This window comes from Hirundo rustica, chromosome 4 (genome assembly GCF_015227805.2).
Source record: "Hirundo rustica isolate bHirRus1 chromosome 4, bHirRus1.pri.v3, whole genome shotgun sequence".
Taxonomy (NCBI): Eukaryota; Metazoa; Chordata; class Aves; order Passeriformes; family Hirundinidae; genus Hirundo; species Hirundo rustica.
In genome coordinates this window covers 39,173,859-39,200,314 of record NC_053453.1, presented here as the reverse complement: position 1 = coordinate 39,200,314, position 26,456 = coordinate 39,173,859, and the positions used below count along the sequence as shown (strand labels likewise).

The 26,456-nt window shown below is 37.6% G+C and overlaps 1 protein-coding gene across 11 annotated transcripts in view; it reads right to left on the bottom strand.

Annotated features, from left to right (window-relative positions):
• NAV3 (neuron navigator 3) overlaps positions 1-26,456 on the bottom strand; it is a 546,625-nt gene that overhangs the window by 168,143 nt on the left and 352,026 nt on the right. For all 11 annotated transcript variants that reach the window (XM_040061191.2, XM_040061185.2, XM_040061184.2 and 8 more), the window contains 2 exons: positions 18,641-18,758; positions 17,838-17,890 (listed from right to left, as the gene is read on the bottom strand). In XM_040061191.2, the coding sequence (XP_039917125.1) occupies positions 17,838-17,890; positions 18,641-18,758 (171 nt within the window). The remainder of the gene's footprint in view (positions 1-17,837; positions 17,891-18,640; positions 18,759-26,456) is intronic.

Genomic DNA, 26,456 nt, shown 5'->3' with positions numbered 1-26,456 from the left:
ACAAATGGGCATATGTCAAATGCTTTCTTCACCAAAAAATAAACATCAAGCAAGTCAAGAACTTGCTCTATTTGTGATAATGGAATAGACTGCTCACTACTTATTAGCATGCTTGCTTTATACATATCTATATGTGCTGCAATTTTCTAAGGCTGAGTATTGGGTGCAGAAATACATTTTTGATAGCTGACTTACTCTAAAGAGGTCCAAGTGAAGAGGCCAAATGCACCATCCAGATTAAAACTGGTATACCAAAATGGATTACCCAGTCCAATGTCCTTATCCTCCTGCCTATCTGTTCTTCAAATGCTGCACATTCAACGCTGTTTGGGAGTCTAGGTGATTCTTAAATAATCACTTACACAATATTCAGTAGTGAGAGTTCCCTCTTCACTATAAGACAGGTGGTCAGCATGCCTGAAATTCTGCTCATCTCTTTAGAAAAATGTGCAACTGGTGATATAATTAAAATATAAAAAAGCCCTAATGCCTTCATGATTGTATGTCTTGTGGGATAAAATGTATCTAATCCATAAAAAGTAAGCAATTATGGTTTATTTGTTATAGCACATGGTAAGATTTATTTCAATTACTTGTAAAAGTACCAATCAGTAACCTCAACCATTATAAGAAGTACCTCCTTTCCCACATGCTCCATTCCATTTGACACTGTTGTTGATTTACCTGCTTTCTGTGAAAAGTTATCATGAAATTTTACTTGCAAAACTGTTGTACCACTTTCATTACACTGTATTGTTGTACATTATCCACAATAGCTGATTCATAGGTATTCTAAAAGGGAGGATTCTTTTTTAAATTTAAGAGCAGGGTTTCAAAGGGAGCAATGTGAAATAGACTCATATGGGCTCATTTTGCAAGTATTATAAATGAACTATCACAAGCAAGCTGGTTATTTATATATATATAGAGAGAGAGAGAGAGAGAGAGAGAGAGAGAGAGAGAGTACAGTTTAAACTAGTTTAAACACAAGTGACAGAAAGATCTTTCTTGTCTCTTGCATATTCAAAGTTGTATGTCCTTGTTAACATATAAATGTGCTCATACTAAATTAATTACTGATTTTTAATTTTGAGCAAGACTGTCTAGAAGTTGTATATTTCATCAAGATTCCAAAATTCCTTGTGAAGAAAGTGTACAAGGTAGTGTTATGTAATTTTTTTTTTCTTTTTTTTTTTTTTTTAACTAATACGACATAATAAGGACACTTTAAAGAGCAGACAATTCTCCCAAATCTAAAAGTAAATGCAATGGGAAGAAATGTGACCAATTTAATGCAAAACTTACAATGACTCTTCCAAAGAAGCCGTTCCAAATTTCTGCAGAAGATGCTGGTATGGCAGGCTGCATTTTACATAGTTCCCTTAGCCACAGACTACTGAGACTGAGTGAAATTTGCCATGAATTCTCAGTTTCCCTCATAGAAATGGGGAAATTTGAAGGAAGGGAAAATCGGGAGATAAAGAAGCTCTTGAAAATCATGTTATTTATTTTCTAGTAATTTATTTCCCATAAGCTACTATCATAGCAACTTATTGGAATAACTTTTTGTGACTACACTGGAAGGTAATGTCAACTTTCTACAGGTGGTGTAAATTAGAAAACCCACCCAGATAAAACAGGTGTTAACAGTCCTGCTGGGAGACGTTTCTTGCATTCTGCTGACTCGCAGTTGCACGTGGCTTAGATTAAGGCACATTCCATATTTCTGTCAAAATTATGACACATTTTAGCGGGTTAAGCAGAATACACTGACATGCAGACACATTTGGCTTAACTCTTTTGTAGCAAACTCCTCATTATCTGCACTAGAATAATTTAAGGAGCATTTAATAAAAATATCTATCAGTGAATCATGCAGCTTCATTCCAGAACTGTTCCAAGCTAAGCATTGACTTTCCAATAGGGGACCATATATGCAAATTAAAAACTGATCTACTTAAGGCATTTGGGAAGAATTTTACCTTAGAGAATAATAACTACTGGTATGTAGAAGGCCTCCCAGGCAAAAATTTTTAGGAAATTATACTGGAGTTATTTAATTATAGCTATTTTTTGAGGAAAAAATTACAATCTTATTTGAAAGTGAAATGGCTTCCACTTCCTTTTCCAACAGATATTAAGGAACACGCACATCAAATTCTTCCAACATGCAGTCCAAACACAAAACATGACCAGTAAGCCCAGAAACGCAAAAACAAATTAACTTCTCAAGTACTTGGAGAATTCAACAGACATATGTACTGACCTGCTGATAAAAGAATGTGTGAGGTCACTACTGAGGTCAAAGCATGAGCTGGGGTGTGTATTGTTTTTAAGAAAATGGTACAGTGGGAATTGGATCCCTTCTGGCATGAATTACTGTCAGCCCTGTCAGGAACACAAAAGCGACAATTGGTGCTGCAAATTTTTCACTTAGACCCTCAGTTGGAGCTTGGAAACCTTAGAGTGAATGGGAGATAACTTCTGTAATGGCAAATACAGAATATAGTTTGTTTGTTTGTTTCTGTCTGTACACATCAGGACATTAATGAATAATTTCATTATTCTAAATAAAAAACAATCCTAATCATAATTTTTAGATGGCCAAACAGATCGTTATAAACATCTGCTGGTCATTTTCACATAAAACCAAAAAATGCCCTATCCACAAACACCAAAAGCCCTCCACCACATAAGAGAAGAATGCAAAATTTTACTCTGATCGTCTATATCATGGTGTGAGCTTGCTTCTCTACTTTTCTACTCACTCTTCTTTCTGTTTCTTTTCTTGCTCTCCCCATTTTTATAAAGTGGTCTCTGCAGCAGACATTGTAAAGCACAAAATGCAGTAGTGGTAATTTCTGAAATGCTTTTGCACTACTATAATAGAAATTGTGAGAAGAAAGTTTTGGACTTTTGACTAGAATAGAGTACTGGGTTTGAACCAGAAAACCATGGATGTATCTCAATATGTTTCACAAATTTCTTAGGAAGTTAAATATTGCTGCACAGCAGATTGGATCAAAAGAAAAGACAGGGCAAAATTCTCTTCCAGTTTCTATAAGCAACTTGCTACTTTAATACTCTCATCTCTACAGGCCTGAGGCTGCCAGCACCATGAAAGAGCCTTATGCATGCACTAAACACAAAATTGAAGATAAATACTACCCTGGGAGGACTGTTTTTTAAGGCAATGATAAAAAGAACTCTCTTTGAACAGAGTATTTCTTAAAGCAATGCTCTACTCTAGTGAGCCTTTTTACAATCTAATTTTTTTTTTTCCATTGTGCAACACTTCTGAGTCAGCAAGGTACCAACATCTAAATATTTATGGAACTTGGCAACTTCTGAAAACTGCAGGGCAATGTGAAAAAACACGCTTCTTTAAAACACAGGAGGTTCTCTCCATTAGGTCAAAAGAGAGTCTACATCAGAGTCTTCATTTATTGGATTTAATTAAACCTTTGAAAGAATTCCAGTTCTCTCCTTCACCACTACTTAGTGCATAGCAACTTCATTCAGCTCAACTCAAAAAAGCAGCTTTTAGAAATAAGGGCAGTACAACCAGTGATGGAATGAATCCTTTAAAAAATAAGTAAACAAATAAGCTACGAGGCATTTGCACTTCGTCTCTTGAACTTTGCATCTGGAATCCATCCAGATACACTGCATGCTTTCTGAACCCTCCCTCTTGACTTTACTAGAAGTCATAATGCTACAGCTTGTGCAGGAGAGACACTAACAATTTGCTCCTATCCATCTGGCCTTTTGATTTTATGAACATTCTAAGGTTCTTTTAATTAGATATATTTTTCATATTACCCTGGGAATAGTATAGAATTTACAGAACATACAGTATTTGTAGAACACTGAGCTCATCAAAAGAAAAGTGATAAAAAAATACTTGTTATTAGCAACCTCTAAAAGTACAGCCGAGAGTTTTCTGTAGGACTAAGGTTATGTGGCTGGTCCTCCAGCTGGAACTTAAAGTCCATGGGAATATATGCATGAGAGAACGTAAGTGACTAGTTTTCCTCTGTGTTTAGTTTTCATATTACTTACTCAAATTGATCTAGGCCATAAAGAAAAAGACAAGAAAGCCTGATGGTGAATTAACATCACAGGTTATTAAAACCATTCAGATTAAACCAGGCATCTTTAAAACCCACAGGGATAATAACAACAAACTCACATTCGGGCTTTCACTTTTGCTAGTGTACCTGAGCATTGCATTTCAAACCATGTTTAGCATAATATACATAGGAATATGAGGCCATGCCATGCTTCTAAACAGCTTTCATGCTTGCCTATCTCTGCCCTTTTCTCATAACTATGGTAAGAATTTTCCACATTTTCATAAGATCTCATGTCTAGATTCTCCATCAGGGACAATAAAAGCACCTGGAACTACGGAAAGCAGTGGGTTATCTGCTTGTAAGTTCAACAGGGTCAGATTTTTTTTCTTAACTTCCCAGCCAAATGCTATAAGAGGAATATCAGAAGTGCTCAAGCCTATAAAATGAAGCTTTAACAAGTACTTAGGGCTTCTTGTGACATCACTTCCAATTGTAGTCAATGAAGTATAAAGTGTAGGAGGAAACAATTTTTTAAATAGTTATCTAAGTGTTTTAAATTTCCAAAATGCTGCCAGTATTACGTGAAAAAAATAAGCATTTTAGAGGGGCTTTAGAGGGGGAACATATCTTCAAATACATTAATTCCTACTATCAACAATCTAAATCTTTCGAAACTGTTTATGCTAAGAAATCCAAATAGAAGCTTTATATACACAAGAACTGTGAAAACACCCTTGCACATATGTTTACCCTGGAGTGTTACTGCTGATCTGTCCATGAACTAAGTAAGAGCTCTTACCAAAAGGAAAAAAAAAACCAAAACAAAAAACAAATGCCTAACTTAAATTTGTTATTGGGAGGAATTACTGAGAAAATCTGTGTGACAGGAAAAACAGCTCACAAGGCTGGGATGCTGGTTATTTAGTTATGTGTACACTTAGAATACAGAAGACTATGACTAACTCCATGAACTACTATTTATGAAAAAAAAAAAAAAAAAAATTAGTATGAACTATTGCATGCAAATAGGTCTCAGTTCTTAAGTGTTGAAACTAAGGGACCAAGAAAATTCTTGTGGTGTTTATTTTCCCCTAGAGGAAAAAGCCATTTGTACATTTCCATTGTAATTCCAGAGAAAAGTTGAAGAATCAAGAGGTATGAATAATCCAAACAAGGTTCTAACTAGTGGCCAATACAAGCCTATACAAAATATAATCTAACTGTTATAGAACTAAAGACTGCCAAAAGCTACAAGCTAAAATACAAATATATTTCTCTTTCAGGAAGATTGGTCAGATTCACCTTTCAGAACTTTGTGGGTTTGGTGTTGGTCCTGATGCCACCTGAAATAGTTGCTAGGAACCCCATAGGAAAACAAATGCTTTAAGCTGATATAAACTATTAAAAAGGCAAAAAATATTTGTGGTCAGTTTGTGAGATTGCATACAACCTTGTCCCAACAACAAAAAAAAGTATCTTGGACAGACACTGAAAATGAACCCTGCCCAGACTAATACATATCCAGACACTGGGCCAACTTAAAATAAGTTCAACTCTAAATAAGTGTACCTCTGATTTATGTCATGTGGTCATCTGTTGATCATATGGTCAGCAGACTCCTCAGACTAGGAGTGTTTTAAATAATTCCTGCACATCAGAAAGATGCCAAATAGATTACTAAATTTATATTTATATTATTTATTTCTGCTGAAACAAAAATGGTTGTACGGTATTCTAACTATTTACGTATTAAGTTTCAGGTCATAGTGGATTTAAACAGGCAAGCTACATTTAAAAATAAGGAGATTTTATTAATGTTTTAATTTAAAAAGAAACCTTTACATGAAAAGGGATTAGTTAATGCTGTTGAAATAAGCAGTCTTTGTGATAACTTACTTGTTCTACAGTTAATTTAAACAAATTTATCCATCGGTATCTTATTAGCATTGCCTATAATAGGGTCACCAGCTGTAACAAAGTTTATATCTAGAGTTAACATCAGTATTTAAGTCCAGTTCAGAGTTTTTCAAAATCTTGAATCATGATTTTAAAGAGTTAAGATTTTAGCTAAGTGTTAGAAGCAATTTATATTGATCAAGATGTAAGTTAGGTTAATGGTTATTAGATGCCCAAGCTAGAGCTAACTGTTATATTTTGAGCTTGTTTATAGAAAAAGTAGAGTAAGTGAACCATCAAAAGGACAGATTGAAACCACTAAGAACAACGGCCAGCACCTGGACTTAGTATCAATCAATCACGAAGCAGGGGACCTTGGATAATGCCAGAGGGTCACAGAGACCCTGATGAAGACTCTCCTGACTTCATCCTTTTAGACCACTGACCCAATTCGAGACCACCAACCCAATTCAAGAGAAGAATTGCGCATGCGCAAAGGACTAATAGCCTCATTTTAATACAGAGCGGGGATGGGAGGTGCTGGGGTTATGCATACGTATTGTATGTAAGATCTTGGAAAATAAATAGAGAGCAAAGAGCCTTGTTCAGGGCCGCCACGCCTTTCGGAGATGACACCCGTGCCACTCGCCGGTGAATAAACATACCACTTTCTAACTTTAAAGGGTTAGAGGGTCTTTGTCCGTGACTATATCGGTTTTCAATGACTCATCTTACTAACACAGAATTTCAGGTGCCTCATTCTATCTGGTGCCATTTCAGAGCAGTCTGATCCATGGGCTCTTGACAGCAGGAAAAGGCTGGCAGAGCAGTTATTCCAATAAGTGAAAAAGACATGACTACTCTCCATCTGCTCCCATGGCTGTGGACATGATTGTGAAAGACACGAGACATATTCTGACAAATACAGCACATTTCGTTTTGACATTTCATGGAATATATGGCGATTACAACAGTAGTGCATAAATATACACTGAAAGAGCAGGCAAAGAAGTCCATTCTAACTCCCTAACACAGTAACTTTAGATATTGGGGAAAGTAGGAGGAGAATGAAGGAAAAAAAATGCCAGGGTCAATTTTTTCTTTTTAAGTCACCACGCACATTTTCATTCTCAGAGAGGTAATACTGACCTGATGGAGCACTGCTTCGTGCTAGTCACATGTGCCAGCAATAGCACATTGGAGAGAGGCTGTAAGTGGAAGGGATTTGCAGCAGGGTTCAAAGAGGAGTTTGTTCTTGGAATATAATTAAGGGCAAATAAAAGCACAAGTTTAGGTGGGTTAGTGTGCATAAAAGTCAAGGGACTCCAAAATGGTGAATATGTAAAAGACACTGTAAAATCAAGCAGATTTAGCATTCTTTCCATGAAAGAGGCACACACTAAGATGCAGCAGATGTAGACAGCTTCTGTTCCAGCAAAGATCAAGGGCAGAGTGAGAAAATACATCTGGACAGATCATAGCAGTTTCAATACGCACCTCTTTTTATTTTTTCTCTTCCTTTTCTAACATTGTAATAGTATTATATTCTGGAAGTTATGCAATACTGCTGAAAAAACTTGAACCTTTTGAGGCAGCAAATTTTTGATATTTTATTTTTTATTGGGAGAGCAGGGAGAGGTTGTAAAGACTTTCTAATGTGCGTCATTATTTTTAATGTAGTAACAAAAATTTTTATGGACACATTAGTCTGTAACTAACAAGAAGATTACTAGGACATTCTGAGCTACTTTATTAGCCTCATGTCTTGCAGTCTCTTTTCTGTAAGACCAAACTTTTAAATGCCAGGTATGTACAGTGGCTAAAAGATGATTGAGTGACCAGTACTGTCACCTAGGCATAATGTACCACACAATACCTCCAAAAGCTTGATCATTTGTTGGTAGCATATATTTTAATTTTAAACATATGTAAATGGTTAAAATCACAAGAAGGGTGTTTTCTTTCTTCCCTTCTGCAGCTAAACTCACACTGCAAACCCCTGTTCCACCCTACCATTGCTAGTTACTTTAATTACAATGGAAGTCACAACTTGTTGCTTTCTGACACCCTCTGCTGCTTTACACATTGCACCACAGACAGCATTTTATGGACAGGTACACAGTCCCTGTATCTCCATTAAAACATCTTCCCAGTAGCTGCATTTCCCTGCCCAACCAAGTAAAAGCTGATGATACTCATGCTTGGTGTGTGCCCTCATTTATTTTTTGCTGATGTTAATGCTTAATTCTCAAAATCTGTCTAGCATCTCTTTTCTAAACTTAATCTGGACTCACCCTAAGGGACATTATTAGTTCTGGCAAATCTGTAGAAGAGTGGCCATCTCATGCTCTCACAGATATCTAGATAATACAAAAGTTCATAGAATCTGAAAGCTCCCACAAACTTTGATTCACAAATCAAAATCAAGAAGTAGAGTGGCTTAAATACCTTTGGAAGTGAATAAAATCATTGAGAGTTCAATCAGAATTGCACAAGGCACTTCACAGAGATGCAAGTGTGAGCCATACGCTAAACACACACTCATACTGTTTCTCAAGAGACTTATATGTTACTGAAGCTTCAGAATTCTCCATTGTCAGGAGAGGCAGAGGCAGATTATTTTAGGAAGAAAGGTAAGTGAAAGGCCTGGGTACTTCACCTGAATGTTAAGAAATGTTCTTATGTGAAAAGTCTACCTCTCTGAGGAAACTCAAAGCTTCACAGACATAGAACAATAACCTTCTCTGAATAACATACAGCACTCAAAATTACGAAAGTCTAAGCAGAAGTGAGAGTGGTTAGAAAATACTAAAATAGAAGCCCTCAACTATAACTATAAGAGAACTGGAATTTTGCCACTGTTCCAAAATAATCAGACATTTGAAAAAATCTAGAAAGCTGACAAAATCTCAACATTACCAGAAAGCCTTGTTTGGTTGTACTGTAAAATAAAACCACTTCAGATACTTTGTTTATTTTCTTGTTCAGCTTAAATATTCATTTTTGCTGTTCAGCTAAATATCATGCACTTTATTCTCTATTTTTAAATCCAGTAAACATTCTAGACATTCCTGGTATTTATAACATACTCTCCCTATAGAAGATGATAAAAATACACCATCATGAAGCAGACATATTTACTGTAATCTGCTGCTGCTATCTGGGAAAAATTTGTTAACCACAGGTGCTTTCTAGAATGTATGTCATAGTCAATTTTTGTGTATTTTAACTGCATATTTATGCTAAGACTTTTCAGTGTACTGCTATTAATGGAGGTTTCAAGGCCATTTATTCCTCACCTCTTTGTCTAAGCATCTGCATTGCTAATATATATTTGTTCTATTCCAAACTCCAGGGAATGTTCACATGATATTTTTGAGGGGGAAAAAACCAACCAACCAACCAACCAAACAAACAAAAAACAAAACAAAAACCCCACAACAACAACAACAACAAAAACCCACCAAAAAACAGAAAAACAAACAACCCCCCCCCAAACAAACAAACAAACAACCAAACAAAAACCCCCCACCCCTAAAAACTGAAGAGCATAGAGCATGGAAAGCTAATTACAGATGGGCGAAATGGAGAGACTGTAAACTGCATCTCTTCAAACAATAAATATTTCAAAGTGTATGTCACTCATTAGTTTTCAAGCATACTGCAGCATTTAATCTCTGCATGTCCTCCCAATACGGTTCAAGTTTTTGATCAATTTATGTTCCTGACAAACACAGCTGAGGGATGGGGAGAAAAGAGCTAGATGTGTGAGATGGTCATATCTCAGGGGCATGAGGGGCATATTCCAGACAGTGATTGAGGGGAGTGGGTTTAAAGGAACTGCAGCGGGGAGAGGGAGAAGGAAGGCAGTTTGAGGAAAAACAGTTGACTTTAGGGAACAAAATATCTTTTCGTGTTTGGTATTTTTTGTCTACAGAAGCAAAGTGTGCAAAACCCTAATTCCAGTCTTAACCAAGTAAACCCAGCTATAACCTAATGACTCAGTAGATTTTATGAAGACTGTATAAGTATTCATCACAGTACATGTACTTTTCATTACATGATTATTTCCTTAACATCTAGATGAGTTATTCTCATATGATTCTACATAGTAATAACACGAGGGATTTGTAAGTGTAAACAAAAAGGCTAATAACAGCTCACGATTTATACTTAATAAATAATGTACTTCTAGCCTAGTAAAATAACACACAGAATGTCTTCCTGCAGCATTTTCTTTTATGGCTTCAGATAGACAAATGTGAATGACTCAGAGGAATATGTATCTCAGTGCCTGATACCACAGTGAGTAACTCTGAGCTATTCTATGAAGAGAGATTGTTATAAATCTTGTCGTCCTTTTAATGTTCTCAAAAGTAATGTTCGAAATGTAAAGAGAACTGCTTGTTTCAGTGCAGAATAAAGAGGTCTCACAAAAACTAGAATCAAACCATATCAAAAAAAGAAATTATTTTGTTGCCTTTTCCTCACCTTCCTAAGAGGGTAACACTCCTAAGCAGGATGAATGAAGTGTTCCATTCTTTATTCTCTATTAATTTCACACTTGCAGAAGTTCTTCCATCCTTTCCTCAGCTTTCTTGTACTATCAGAGTAAAAATGTGCTTGGTCTACCACAAAAAGACAACTGTTACTCTGTCCAGCTGTCATCCCATCTATATTTTCTCTAAAATTTCAGTTCCTGGAAATTTTAATGTTTGTTTACAAAAGCACTTGGAATTCCTCCTCTTCCATTTCTATGCTAAACAAGTTTGCTTCTCATCTTACTCAAATTGGCTGTGTTAATAATATTAATAATCTCTTATCATCAAAATTGAAACAAGAATTCAAACTTCTACATCCTTGAGATTCAACCATCATTAACACCTTTAACCTTGCCCTTACAGAAATTGTTCTGTTTCCTTTCTTTAGTCTCTCTATTCATATAGTCACAATTATTTCCAAAATGTATTCTTCTACAGACCCTCATTATTCCCTCTCTTTTTTCTTTTGAGGTTACACATATCTCTAGTCTTGATACAGTAATTTTCATTTTTGCTCTAGTCATTATGTCAAGTTAATCTGCAAACAAAAAAATAAACTTCAATGTCTACACTAATGAAGATATTACTTCCTGTAACTGTCCTTCGATTTGCATTATCTATTTCCATGTTTTCACTGTAGATATATCTACATGCACTGCTTTTTGCCAAAGAATTTTTCAATTTCTGTGGCAAAAAGGATTACATAATTTCAATTACAATTACATAATTACAATCTGAGGATTACATAAAAAAAAGGCATGAGCCCCCTGCAAGGCATACAAAAGTTTAAAAAATTGCTTTGTTGATATCTAAAACAAAGAAGGAAACTCCAATACTGAAGTTCAGCTTCTAAAATTTTGTCCTGCACTCATTATTCAGGATTCAAGAGTTTGAAATACAGGAGATTTCAATGAGAGTTGGCTTCAGCATTCACTGAATGCCAAACAAATTTCAAATTTTCTGAAGCCATCTTGTACATGGTATACTGAACAGTGTCTGGATGTGTAAAACATTATTCAAGAAAGTCTTCCCTGAAACAACTGATGACAGTCTCTGGGAAAGGATGTGGGAATGGGATTAGTTTTTAAAAAGAAGATCACGCCCTGAACCTACCTAGGAAATGAGAGGACTTTTTCCAAGAAAGCATTTTCAGAAGGCTAGTTTAGGACATTCTCCTGGCTATGTCAGTATTGGGGCCTTGGGTTCTGGGAATCCCAGAAAGGTTAAAAGTTTAATGTAAATCACCTACCTAGTGAAGAAACTCACAAAGCACAGCTAGTTAAGTAAAAATATATACTTGAAAGTACCATCAGGAAATGAGAAATCTGAATATGTATCAGGTTGAGGAGTGTCATTTCCCTCACAGAAAAACATCTGCTTATATCCTTTCATAATGGAGCTATATCAGCCTTGTCTGCTCTTCCACCTAGAGCTGTCAGTGTTGCAAGGCAGGAGAGAACAGATTGTGAAAAGAAGTGTTTGTTACCAGTGTGACTCTAATGCGTATTTAACCCACAGTTCCCCCCAAAAAAATTTTTGTATGAGACTTAATTTGGCCAAACCATGGCAGCTGGATTCAGAAATATGTAGCAGCTGGATTCAGAAATATGTACTTAACAGGTAAGTAAATCCTAATAAGCCAGGACACCAAAGAATGCCCATTGCCACGACCCAATTTTTCCCAGGGCAAAATATCCTCATGAAATTCCCAGCTGGACAACAACCTGGCTTGAGGCTGCACAAAAGTGTGGACAAAATGGTCTGAATTTAAAAAAAAAAAAAAAAAAAAAAAAAAAAAAAAAAAAAAAAAAAAAAAAAGTCATACAGCTGTCAAAAGGGATCATATTGGTGTCACTGCAGGAAGAAACTGGACCACACATTAAAGGAGGTGGGGGTTAGTTTTCAAAACTCAGATTGAATTCCCAGTTTCCCAAGGGATCATATTTTTTCGCCCAGCTAAATGTCTGTATATATTTCAATATGTCACACTTGTGTAGAAGGCTCACTGGAAGCTGCTCCAAAGCACCTAGAGCTGCTCCAAAGCACCTGGAATTGCTCCGGCGCACAGAAAGTATATCTTGAATCCATACAGCCAATCTCACCAACAACTGCACCAGCAAAGCCAGGAGATTCTTACACAGTTCAAAACTGTGCAGGCAGGAAGAGCTCACATGTGGGCCCACTTGACAGTGAACAGGGGGATGACATTTTCAGACTTCACATTCCTCAAAGAGCTACACACAACCATACCATATACATTTCCACAAGGAATTAGTGAACCTTAGTAGAACCCACAATGCTTACTTTATAAACAATTATCTGTTTTTCACAAACCATTTTTAGACACAATATCATGCTGAGGTTCTCATCCTTAGACACTGACACTGTGCTACTCCACAGTGTCTGCCCAGCACATCCGTGTCAGAGGAAGTCTGAAGGACATGTGGCACATTTAGCAGTTGTAGTTTCCATCCATTTATCCTGTCCACAGGCTGACTCCCTGTTAAGAAGAGCTCTGCATGCACCCCATCCTCTTGCAACCTTCTCCTCCTCCAGAGGAAAACCCAAGCATGTAAGTAGAGACCACTGTGGGCTTTTGCAGGACTACAGGAACACCACAGATCACATCTAGCACAATAAATTTCAAAGCTATATCTACCAGTATATACAAGGTACATTTGTCTTTAGGCTTCACACACTTCTTTAACATTCTCTCTCACAGAAAAAAGCTCCCTGGTTAAGCAGAGACTGATCCACCTTCTTCACTTTCCTCTTGTTAACGTACACAACTTTTCTTCAGTCTCATAGAATAAAGCAGCATTTTTGGCATTCCTCTTTCTTTTTTTTACAAAACATTTTTAAATTATTAGCTTCTTTTTAAAGGCATTATTAATGAAATCAAATACTATGTTGTATAAAGTATCTTATTCATTCTAAACATAGTCACACCAATTCCCACTTTATCAGATACATGGCTGCTCACCCAAAATTGGTGCTAACTCTGATAACAAAAACTTTTTACTAAAGATTCTTATCAATTTAGCAATGTTCTAGAGCTCCAACACCTTTTCTCCACTCCCTGTTTTCCAGGATGAGCAAGACCTGTATTTTTAGCGAACTCAACTTCCCCTGTGGGGCTGCAGCATCTCTGTATTCTAAATCATAAAAATTACCTTTGATGCATACCTATGGGTTTATAAACTGGTAGAAAAGTGTGCCAAAGATCAGACTGGCAAAATAAAAAATAGTCTTCATGAAGTGCATACAACAACACTAGGAAACTCTTTAATAAGAAATGTCTCCAGCCCTATCATAGCTATGGGAAAACCCCTGCTACCAACAAAAATTAAGGAGGCTTTTGTACCTAGATGGGTATTGGCAGAGACACATCTTGTGGGAAGTAGAAAGAGCTAATTCTAAGGAAAAAACCTAAGGCAACATTAATCTCTGAAGGAAAATCAGCTTGAAATGCAATAAACTAAAATATTTTTTCAACTTCGAATTTATTTTATGATTTATGTTGCTGACAGCACTGTAAACTGCATGATGAAAGAATAGAAACACGAGTTTTGTAAAAGTCACTAGGGACAAAACTGCAAATATCACCATTAAAGGATTTTCAGTCCAAAACCTTTTGATTCTCTTGCGTTTTCTCAAACTACCCCAGGATGGATTGAATTGGTATGTTTTGTGTGCTTACTGTAGGTTTGATGTGATGTATTAAAAGCCAAAATGCTGGAGATTTTCCATTATATTTATCATTTATTCAGGAGGAAAAAACCCAAAAAACTCCTGAATGCTTTATCTTTAAACAATTAGATAAAAGCTTTATAACATATTTTCTACCCAGAAGGCTATCTCTCTTTTTCTGATGGAGGAACTTGAAACAGAAATTAAAGAAACAGATGGGTTATAAAGAAGCAGAAAGGAATTAGCTTTAGATTTTTTCAAAAGGTAAACCCTTGAAATCCCTTTATTTTCTAAATAAAGATTATATGAAATGTCCTTAATTGATAGACTTGTGGAATAATTCTTACAAGGAAAAGACAGGAATTCAGGTGGCGTTATTTTGCATTGAAGGGATTCAAAGAGATGATGAAAAAATAGAAGTTCTATATTGCTCCTTGAAAGCATAGCTAGAAGGAAAAAATAGGCAAGACTCTACGTGACATTCTGGACAGACAACATATGTTGTAATACACAGAGGTTTAAATCCTTATTATATTAATGAAAACAATTCCTAAGAAATACTAAAATCTATTCACCACAGTAGAGTGACCCAGCAAACAAGTGGACCTCTCCAATCCTCTTACAAATTTTGTTTATTTAAAGCTTCTGAGATTTGAATATGAAATAATCCCCTGGTACATCTCAGATTCTCAGGCTTTGTGTGCAACATCAAATGGGTGAACATAATGAATCCTGGTAAAGCTGACTATGCAGAAACTGGGTGCTGCTGGGCTTCACAGGTTTTTAGTTTTTATGAACTTGGACCTCTGGAGCCAATTTAACTTCTCTGCGAGTGCTTTATATATCAATGCCAAAATGAGCATAGGGTGCAAGACACCGCAATAGAACTAACTAAAGGAAAACTAAACCCCAAGCATTTCATATACGTTTAAAATAAACATTAAAATATGTTTACAATTTAAGGTAACAGCTGAATTGAGATGCCTCAAAAATCACTTGAAAGATGATGCCATTGGCAAGAGGAAAACCAAACTATGAGTGGAACAGAACTTGGGAATATTGGTAGTGATTAATCATGAACTAGTATCAATATCATCCACAGAAAGTATCAAGAATTTCCAACAGCAGAAAATCCATGTCAGTATTCTCTAGGTTTTTTAAAGCTTATAAAAGATCTTGGATCTCCTGAAAATGGGTATCAAAGGCCTCCTGGAAAGGGTATCAAATGGCAGATGAATAGAGAAAAAACATTTCCCCTTAATTGCAAGTTATGAGAGCTAGGATTATGAAAACATATGTGCAAGAAGAGGGTAGTGGGATTCTTGAGGTTTATTAACAAAAACTTTTAAAATTAAAGCAGTGAATGATTGGCTAACAAATGTTACTGGAGTACTTTGACTGTTGCTGGTTTGGTGGCTGATGTTCTGGCAAGTTCTGACAGGACATATTGCTACATACTGGTGTATGTCAAACACACAATGTGCCAACTAGCTTTGACTACTGTTATATTTCTCTTTCCCTGCATATCCCAAACACCTTAAGTCCCCTGCTATAAGGAGAAGAGAATTGACCTACCATTATCTGAGTGGACTAGCAAAATTGAGGACTGCCCAGGAAAATTACCTGAAAATATGGTAAAATTGTGCCTTTGGCTAGGTTAGCCCATTGCAGAGCCCAAAGGAAACAAATGGCTCAAAACCTGGGGTCTCTGAGAGAAAAACTGACAAGTCTGAATTACTATCTTCAGTACATTTTAAATTTCCTAACTCAGTTTAGAAATCATCAGTATAGAACTGGTATGTAAAAAGGCAGGAAATAATTTTATCAGTCTGTAGAGATAAAACAATTCAGTAGAGAGGCTGTGTCATAGGAGGGATAAATAAATATATTACTATGAAGTTAAAGTGGCTAAAGACGACACTTTAGTCACTGTACAAACACTGATGTATGACTATGCACAGCAGTTTTCAAACTGCCTGGTTTGACACCCAGAGCACCTGGGATGTATTTTTTGGCTTGGCTGAGCTGAGAGATGGGCTTATGGGAGGAGAAAGATGGATGCAAGGAGAGCCACAAGTACTGCTGCAGCGTGGGCATGCACTGACCGCATTTCCTCCATAGCTGCACAGAGCTAGGAGATGAAATCCAGATTCTCTTTCCCACATAAACATGCAACAGGGAACATACACTAGTGTTGTTTGGGAGATGCAAACATTGCTAGAGGGAATAGTTCTCTCTGCAGCTCGTCTTTCTCTCATGGAAATGAAACTCATTACACAACAGAGTGGTGGGTCCTAAGCAGTCCTAGATGGCCACTAACCACTTGAATAATCTTGGAAAATCATACCACTTCCCTGTACTTTTGTGTCTCCTTGTTTGTCTTGCCTGTCTGGAATGGCAAGTTTTAACATGATTAAAGTAAAAAGCAATTATCTCTTGTAATATGAGTTCTGGCTGGAGTTCCCAAAGTTCTCAGCCAGGGCCACTAGGTGCTGCTGTAATATGAGTAATTAAAATAATAACTATTATTGAGGAAAATATCTATATTGTTTCTCTGGACTATTTCAAAAGGTCTGAAAGTCAGAGAAAAACTTATTCTAAAGCTGCCTGTTTTTTGAACAATAAGAACTAAAAAACTACAATATTTACTTCACTAGTACTCAAAAATTTTCCCCTTACCTTTTGACGCTTTGCAGAAGAAAGATGCTAACACCTCCCACCTTTAAAAAAATGCACTGAACAAATGCACCTTTTTTGCTCTTTCATTTCCATTTTTAAACCCACTTTCAGCAGTTTGCTGTTATGCAAGTTCAACCAAATCACTATACTCCAAAATCCTTGCCAGCTACACAATTATGCACCTTATTTATATATTATTTGAATGTGATCAGAAAGGCAAAGACTCCAGCATGGGAGAACATGACTTGGATTTTAAATGATTCAATAAATGCATGTGATTTTACTAAGGCTCAGATTTTGTGTCTGTCACTTTCAAAGTATTCTAAGGAGGCTTCATCTTATTAAATGTAGTTGACTAGCCATAAACACAGTAGAAGATTAATAAGACTCCATATGAATCACAGTCACTAAATGCTTCCTGTCTGAGAGTATTAAAAAGCCTTCAGACAGCTGGCAGCTATAGCTCAGAGAGCTATATGACTAAAGGGGCTATTTCTGAAAGTCTTGGAGTCAGTTCATCTAACTGGACTTCACAGTGGACAATCCAAAAGGCTATTTATATTTAAAAACAATTTGACAAGTGTTGTTCATCAAACCAGTTTTCCAGACACAAAGACTCCACTTAGTAATTTGTTCTTGGATTTACTGTCCTTAAAATGAAGCTAAATGAAATTATTTGAGTCCTCAGAAGAACAGGTCTGATAAGGTAATTCTGTATTAATTAGAAGTGAGGAAGTTTTGCTGCCAGGTTATCTCAAGATCCAAAGTTAGCACAGAAACAAAGTTAAAAACATTAAGCATGTGTGGAAAATAAGTATCAGGAACCTGTATGAGAATTAGGACTTCATGGTAAAAATGGGATAGAGTAATCATATTTTATATAAATCCTTATTAAAAAGCATTTTAGGAAGGTGGGGTGGTGCCAGCACAAACTAAAAATATATTTTATTCTTACCATTTGAGACTGGCTCCGTGGACAGCCATTGATATCTTCAACCTTTTCATTTGCTAAACAAAAACAGTGAGGGGAAAAGCAAAAGTAAACAATGAGATAAAACTTTCCTTTCTAACCCCTGGCAAAAAAAAAAAAAAAAAAAAAAAAAAAAAAAAAAAAAAAAAAAAAAAAAAAGGAAGAAAACTCAAACCCAAAAGCCTAAAAATCAAAACAGAAAAAAAACCCCAAAACCCTGAAGCAGAAAAAGCACAGCAATAAAATGCAGGGGGTTTTGTTGACAGAGAACTCCTTTCTAAGTAAAGCTCAGTCGTATAGTAACAACACTCTTGTTAGCAGCAGTTGCTTCCATGTGCCAAATCATGCAAAGGGGGAAGTGCGAAGGAGATCGCTGCTAATTCTTCAGCCCCTGCAAAATAACTGCTGACATGAAATCTTCCACAATTGTCTTTGCAGGGTCAGGATACAGTTTCAAGGCATCCCAGAAAGTATGAGCCACTCCAACTAACAAAATGCACACATGGGAGACATATGGTTTAATGGAGCATTCATTTCTGACAATTCAAAGTGTGTAAGATACAGTTCTGGCCATTTAAAGTATGGTTAAACAGCAACTTCCAAACATGCTCACATAAACATATTTTTTAATTAAAACAAGGATGAACCACACAAATATCAGAAACATATGGACCCAGTCAAATTGTATTATTCAGGGTTCATCTTATTGTGAAATATATTCAACTTGAATTATATATCCCCCCATGCAAGGAGTCAGCTTGCAGTGCTTCCCTCAGCCCTGGTCTTACCGATGATCTGGATGATTTCTGCTAGCAGAACTCCATCTGCAATGTCCTGTTGCAAATCCTTGATCAACCGCTTGTGGCCAGATTTTGCTAGGTAGTGGTTAGCCCAGTCAGTGTAAATCTGCAGAGCAGAGCAGGAGGGCAAGGAGAAGAAGGGGAAGAGAGGAAAAAAGACAATAAAAAGTCTTAAAACAAATGTTGGCTTACATAGCAGAACTATTTCGGAACACATTCCCATCGAAGAAGTCAGCAGCAAGGGAAAAAATTTTAATGTGGGGGGTTTTTTTTCTTTTTTTTCTTTTTTTTTTTTTTTCTTTTTCTTTTTTTTTTCCTTTTCCCTAATGGTCATGCCCCTCCCCCCGCCATCCTCTGTTTTATTTTAGCTTCAAATGATTCAGGCTGTTTCATGAGAGTTCAAACTTGCTGTGACCAAGCAAAATTCCCCTGACTGTAAAGGAAACTCCTGTTGTAAATCAATCACATCTATCAAAATTCCACCTCCCACCACATTTCTACCTCCACGCATGTCCCACCAACAATGTTCATACTCTGGGGCTGCCTAAGAGAAAGTGATAGAAAAGACATGTGCCTTTGTTGGAGTAAGGATTAATTAGGGTGTCACTGGTGTTCCTGTGCCTGCTGATGCCTCTGAAGGACTTCATGCAGTAATCACTGTGTCCCACTGCCCAGGGACAGCTTGTTTGCCCCCTTGCCTACAGTTCAAAGTGCTCTAATGTGCACAGAGGAGACTGAGAGCACCAGATGTACAGTAGTCTTATCACTGGAATTAGAGCACATATATTCTGGAAATATGCTGTGCCCTTTCTTTGCCTAAAGAGGAGGGAGGAACAGTGAGACTGAGTAGCAAGCACCAAATACTAAGCAACAGGCAGCACAAAAATGGCAGTTTTCAACAAAAGGTTGAAAAGGACCAGCTGAATTACAACCTCCAAAATAAGGAAGGCATTTCATAAGGTGTGTATGTACATGGAGCATTTGGTACCACTTACAGCACACATACAAACAGAACCAGATTTACTCAGGGTGGGAAAAGAGGGACACCTTCCCCTCTGTGTTGAAGGAGGAGTGCACCCCAAGAGCTTCTCACATCTTACTGGGGTGTCCCAGCAGACAGAGGAAGTTCACAGAAGTGAAGATTGGCAGAGGGTGTCACAAAACAGGAGGGTATCTGTGGCTTTTGGCAGCCAGCCCTGGCTCGCTTTTGCAGGGTGTCTGTGACCTCTTTCCTCACTCCAGAAAACAGGACTTGCACAGACCCTCCTGAACCTCCCACTGCCCTGGGATGATATCACCAAGAGAAAGAATGTATGTATGATAGCACCACCATGTGAGTAAATCTAATAACTAAGAGTCTTTCTTTGCTGAGAATATTGTTTGAAAATGTTGAAACTGCAGCTTCTTCATTAAAAAAAGGTATGCTTACTTTACAAACATCCTTTTATTTAACCTCATAGAGACTTGGGAGAGGAAGGGGTCAGAATCCCATTTATGAAGAGAAAAAACAGCGGCCAAAGCTATTAACTACTTGCTTATTTCATCAAGGAAATCTGTGGCAGAGCCAGGGTGGGAAAACAGATGCAATTCCCAGTCCAGAGCCTAACCCAGAGAACCATCATCTGCTTTCCACCCTACAAAAGAATCACCACTAAAGTGCATGCTCACATGCTAAGGACTCCTTTGCTACCTGAGTACCTTTGCCACAGATTTTCTCCCTCTTCATTAAAAGACAGAAAAATAGAACTTGTTTGGTCTACTCTATTTCTTCCCATATTCTTGCAGGTGGATCACCAGTTGATTTGTCATAGCTTTCTTGACAGCTGCAGAACTTATAAATAACTCCATGAAATTAAACTGTGTAAGTGGATTCAGCTCTCCCATAGTCAAAGGATGCTGCTGTTAAATGGGCCCTTAATCTCCCTGCTACACCCAGAAGTCCACTTGAATTTCCTGTATTTTCACTGACTGGAATCAGTTTTCACTGACTGATACTCTTTTTTCCCTATTACAGCTGAGTAACATAAAAGGCTCCATTAAAATGTTGTTTTTAAAGCAAACTGTAGCTAAGAAAGTGTTCCTTCAACTGTATAATCATATGGAGTGAATGTGGGGTGTCTATAAAGATTGCATGAACACATTTAAAATAATATGAAACTGTGATGATAAAAGACACACACCACACCCATAGCATCATATATTCCCTACTACTTGTATTTCAACTTCAGTCATACTTTTTAAAGTAATGTTGCAAAAATACTCTCTATTAATATAAGCAGAACTATTTTCTGTATTCCAATGAAACTGATCCACTGGAACATTCAAAATTAAATACCACTGTATTATTTTAGGTTAGTTTCATATTACAAATAAAAATACCAGGCATTTCCTTTTTCATTTGTCACACCCTCACATAATTGGGTGTATCAGTCCTAATTCTGACTGCAATTTGAACTATTCTCCCTAAGCAGACAAGGATATTTCAATATAGCAACTGCTTTACAAGTGTCTAGTATTCAAGGAACGGACTTCATTGATCCATCCACCCCCTTCATAATTTTCTTTTTTCATTAATTTAAAAGTGATAAGCATAAAGAAAGCAAACAGCCTTTTGTAAGCAAAAGATGATTAGCCACATTACTCCAAAATTTTTCTGATGGTCAGCATTTGATAGCCATGCAATGGTACAAAAACAGTACTGGGAGGAGCCAGTGTTTAAAAGAGATTTTTCACTTCAGATGTACTATAAAAAAAATCAAGAAGGCAAAGATTTATTGATGGAGACAACATAGCAAACCAACACCCAGTTGGCAGTGGAATGTCACTTTATTTCCTCTCTTTCTGCAAGAAATACCACGTGCTTCTGCTCCCTCCCCTCCCCCCCTCCCCCCTTAACCCTAGGATGCCTTTCTCATTCATCTCATTCTTCTGGGGATCCAATTGGTCAGGAGTCTTGTAAAAAATGAAAAGCATGTAGATAGACACATGAAATTATAGGAATGTACACATGCCACTATAATCTTTTTACATTAAATTCTCTCATGTAAATGCAATGAGAAATAGAGACTCCTTCCTTGACAGTTTTCAAGTATCATAGGTTTTATCTTTAAATCCTTCGGAAAATATAAAGCTCCAGCGTGCTTAATCTTTCGCAATACTCAGTCATCATGGGAGAAAACTCAGAACAGAAGATCAAAAATCAGTAACTTTTTGAAAGTCTGCTTTTTATGAGTACTTCCACTGGGTGCAGTGCAGCTCTAAGGAGAAGCTGTGCATTCTCTCCCTCTTCTCAGAACTAGCAATAGATCATGACATCTTGCAGTAAATGTGCAGCAATGTTTCCCCCCAATCCTCTTATCTTAGATTTTTCTGTAATGAGGCTGTTTCAAAGAGACACAGACACGAGTGTTAGTTGTTGCAACACTTCCTCCTCTCTCCACTGCTCCAGTAACCCTGTGCTACAGCCACACACTGGGCCAGGCTGTTAACTTACTCATTTCCTTCCCAAGCTTCCTCTCATACCACCCTACTCTACAGGCACGTCTAACTGGGGAGTGTTCACTCCAACACCAGGTCTGACACATGGCAGTGTATGGGAGGGCCACTGTAAGCTGACACCTGACAGTGCACAGGACAGCCACTGTCACCTGAGAGCTGGCAGTGTACAGGACAGCCACTGATACCTGACAGCTGGCAGTGTACAGGACAGCCACTGCCACCTGACAGCTGGCAGTGTACAGGACAGCCACTGTCACCTGAGAGCTGGCAGTGTACAGAACAGCCACTGTCACCTGGCAGCTGGCAGTGTACAGGACAGCCACTGTCACCTGACAGCTGGCAGTGTACAGGACAGCCACTGTCACCTGACAGCTGGCAGTGTACAGGACAGCCACTGTCACCTGACAGCTGGCAGTGTACAGGACAGCCACTGTCACCTGAGAGCTGGCAGTGTACAGGACAGCCACTGTCACCTGGCAGCTGGCAGTGTACAGGACAGCCACTGTCACCTGGCAGCTGGCAGTGTACAGGACAGCCACTGTCACCTGAGAGCTGGCAGTGTACAGGACAGCCACTGTCACCTGAGAGCTGGCAGTGTACAGGACAGCCACTGTCACCTGAGAGCTGGCAGTGTACAGGACAGCCACTGCCACCTGACAACTGGCAGTGCACGGGACAGCTACTGATATGTAACAGCTGGCAGTGTACAGGACAGCCACTGATACCTGCTGTGAGGAGCACCGGTCTCAGCAGCACGACAATGGAACAGACCTGATCCTGTGTTTGTGTGGTCCGAGCCCCATGCGAAAGCCTGGTGATTTAACAGTTCGCACCATGAATAGGGATCAGTGGGGTAATCCGAGCCCGGGCACAGGCTGCTCATACTCATGACGGTTTCCCCTAGCATTCATCAGCTGCTTGTCATGCTCCTCTTCAACGGAGTAGAGGAAATAAACTCTGATACCCAAATATAGTTATGGATTTCACCTCGATACTTCACATGTAGCCACAAGGAGCACAGTAGAGCTGCTTGGCAGGATCCGTGATGAAAACATTTGTAATGCAGTAGCTTAATGAAGTGAGAGGATCTCATAGGTTACTGCCTTTTTACAAAATGTTTAATCATAAACCACGTAGTGGCAGTGATATAAAGCATCCTCTTTAAAACTCATACCGAAATGTTACCGCCCATGATCAATGCCAAGTGGGAAATGTCAGATAGGTTTCAGAAGTGCAGACAGCCTAATGCAATAATAATGCATGACACTTCGTCAGTGTCTTTCACTAGATCAGCTCAACATGCTTTCCAGGCATAAATGAGATCACTCCTTCTACTTGTTATTTCTGTAGATGTGAGGAAACTGAGGCATAGAGGCTGCTTTTTGATGTGGCTCACTCAAGGGCAAACAGCTGAAACGACATCCCACATATTCTGAGTAGAAAATAATTTCTTCTGCGAGCTCTTATATCAGGTACTTTTATAAAAATGCTTGGGGGGAAAACGCATATCCCAAGAATTTGGATCCTTCCTCATTTTTTGTTGTTGTTGTTTGCAACAGAATATAGATTCTCAGCTCTTAAAATGGTCTCCTATTGCTATCGAGAAGGTGGCTTTCCATACGCCTCTGTCACTCCCTTATGTGCTAATGCTGCTGCTCAGGGAGAACAGTAGTTGCTGACAATTGAGGTACAGTAAGACCATATCAGACTTCCATGTCATCTAGAATCATAGGTTAATTTTCAAAAATATTTAAATATTTTTCCACTAAATGAAAAAGATATGTGGAATGACCAGATAGAATGCAGTTCTCATCACTTGTCCTTTAAAATAATTTTTGGGGGGGGGACAACTGTATCCTCATTCATTAGCATGGCAGACTTGAAATGCTGTCCTCCAATGCTCACTATCAGAAGCACCTTTGGAGGTGGGAAGGCATTTTAAGAATTCCATTTCCCAAAAGGAATCTGTAGGCAAGAGCAACCTTCTCACAGATTTTTCTTTAATGTTTATTTTGCGGCAAACAATAAAAAAATGGAAGGAAAATTTATCTCTTAAAAAAAAATTTAAAAAAAGTTGCTAGAAATATACCTAGGTTGCAATATTTCACAGCAATACACAATGCTACTTCTCAGCAGAGCAGGAGTCTGCCTTTTATAATATGTTTGGATTATATCAATATATTTCATAATTTTTTTTTTCTTGATGAAAAATAGAGTAAAGGAAAATGAAACTATTAAATTGCCCCAAGACGAAAATTTTAACAGTCAGCCAAAGTGGAAATATGACACTGCTAACTTAATAGAAGGGTTATGTGACTTCTAGTGTAATGTTTTCACTCTACTTAAAATGTTGCCATTGGAAACAACTGATAGTTGACAGCATTTTGAGCTTTTCACCCATGGACACTTTTTCAAATTCCCCTTGAAAAAGAAGAGATTGATGAGTTGTTTCTGTTGTTCTCCAGTATGTTACAAAATGGGCTGTAAATGCCGTATATCTATTTCCTGGGAGGTTTTCTAGTGTGTGGCCTACCTTGGATACTGAATGCTCAACAAAGTCTGCGTAAGAGTCCCAGAGTCCCTGTGAAGAGGATTCGCCAGAGGAGAGGGCATGGCCATAACTTTATTTTGACTTAGCTATGCTTGGCTAATAAATTATGGGTAGCAAAACACTGTTGGAGTGTCCCTGAAGTAGTTTGTATTTATAAAGAGAAGCTGGGCAACACGCTGATTAGTGTTTGAGCAGGGTGAGGAAATCAGATTGCAAAGAGATGCTTTTCTCCTTCCCACTGCCTATACATTAAGGAAAACTCAACCGGAAGGCAGGATCTGACCTTTTAAATATTTTCATATTGGAGGTTATGCCTCTGGGATGCAGAAGAATAATTTATTAGTTTCAGTCCTCCACTTCACATGTAAAAAGACTAACTTTGAAAACAATGGTTTACATTTAGACTGCCATAAGAGACAGATCAACCATTCAATTTATGCCTTGATTTAATTGGGTACAGAAAATATTCTGCAATTCATTTGCTATGGAGTAAATCTAGGGTCTAGGGGTGGGACTTTTTGTAACATTAAGCAAATTACATGAGAAAGAAAAATATTTACACAGTTAAAAATATATAGCCAGAAAATGAAACTAGAATGACTTAATTTATAGACAAGATGGAAGCCAGCACACTTTATTTAACAAGATGAAATGAGTATTAAATGACATTAATACTGTTTCTGAATCCCACTGAGCAAATGAGAACAATTATGAGTTAAGGAATAGAAACCACTTAGAGGGATACATGCCAATTAACCAAAATGTCAGAATCCCTGTAGTACAATTCTATTTTGTAAATAGCAGCATGTATCCATCAACACTACTCAGCAGTTTGTAGATAAAAACACAATTAAACAAAACTCCACTAATCCCAGCTAAGAAAATTAGTAGAAACAATACTCTTCAACAATCCCTGGCAAGCCTTAGATGACTAACCCAGCTTAAAGGGGGCTGTTTTATATTTCCAGGTTCCAGTTACAGTTTGTGATCAAATCACTGAAGTAACATCAGTACTGGCTTACTGTGCTCCCTTACTACTCATTTCTTCCCAAACCCCGACTCAGAATTAATTTAACACATATGTTTGAGGCCAATACTCACCAATGGCACAGGAGTAATACTTTTGATGCTTCTGTGCCAGATGGAAGGTAACAGTATATGTTCCTTTCAACATGTATTTCTCTGTGTGTATTTGCCTGTAAGGTTCACTGAGTAATTTGTATATTGTCCCAGATAAAAATCCAACACTTTATAGAATAAATTCACTTGTTCATGCTTTGAAAAGATTCCTACTGATTTGCTTTACAGTTTAATAATATAGTTTTATTTACTGGCTTCAGTCTTGTGCAGTAGCAACAAAATGCCACTGGAAGGAGCCAGATCTTTGTCCTGAAGCTGCAGGGACCCTGAACAAGCAGCTGCTTCTATACAAGCTTGTGCTGTGGAGAAGTGGTACTTGTCAAGGGAGCAACAGCACCACAGTTATTAACACTGGCCTCGAGCTCCCTGAATTATCAGGAGATATTAAGTGCCTATCACATATTATTAAGTGCCATCCACACAAAGCAATCCTCCAAAGCAGTCGACCTTGAGACTTTCTGTTATAAATATGCTATATATTTGTTCATACAATTTTGGAACTATTTCTTAGATATAAATATAGATAGATACATAGATATAGATATGTGTTTATATCTATATATATATATAGTCTTTAAACTGCATTTCAGCATCCATTTAGTGAAAGTACAATAA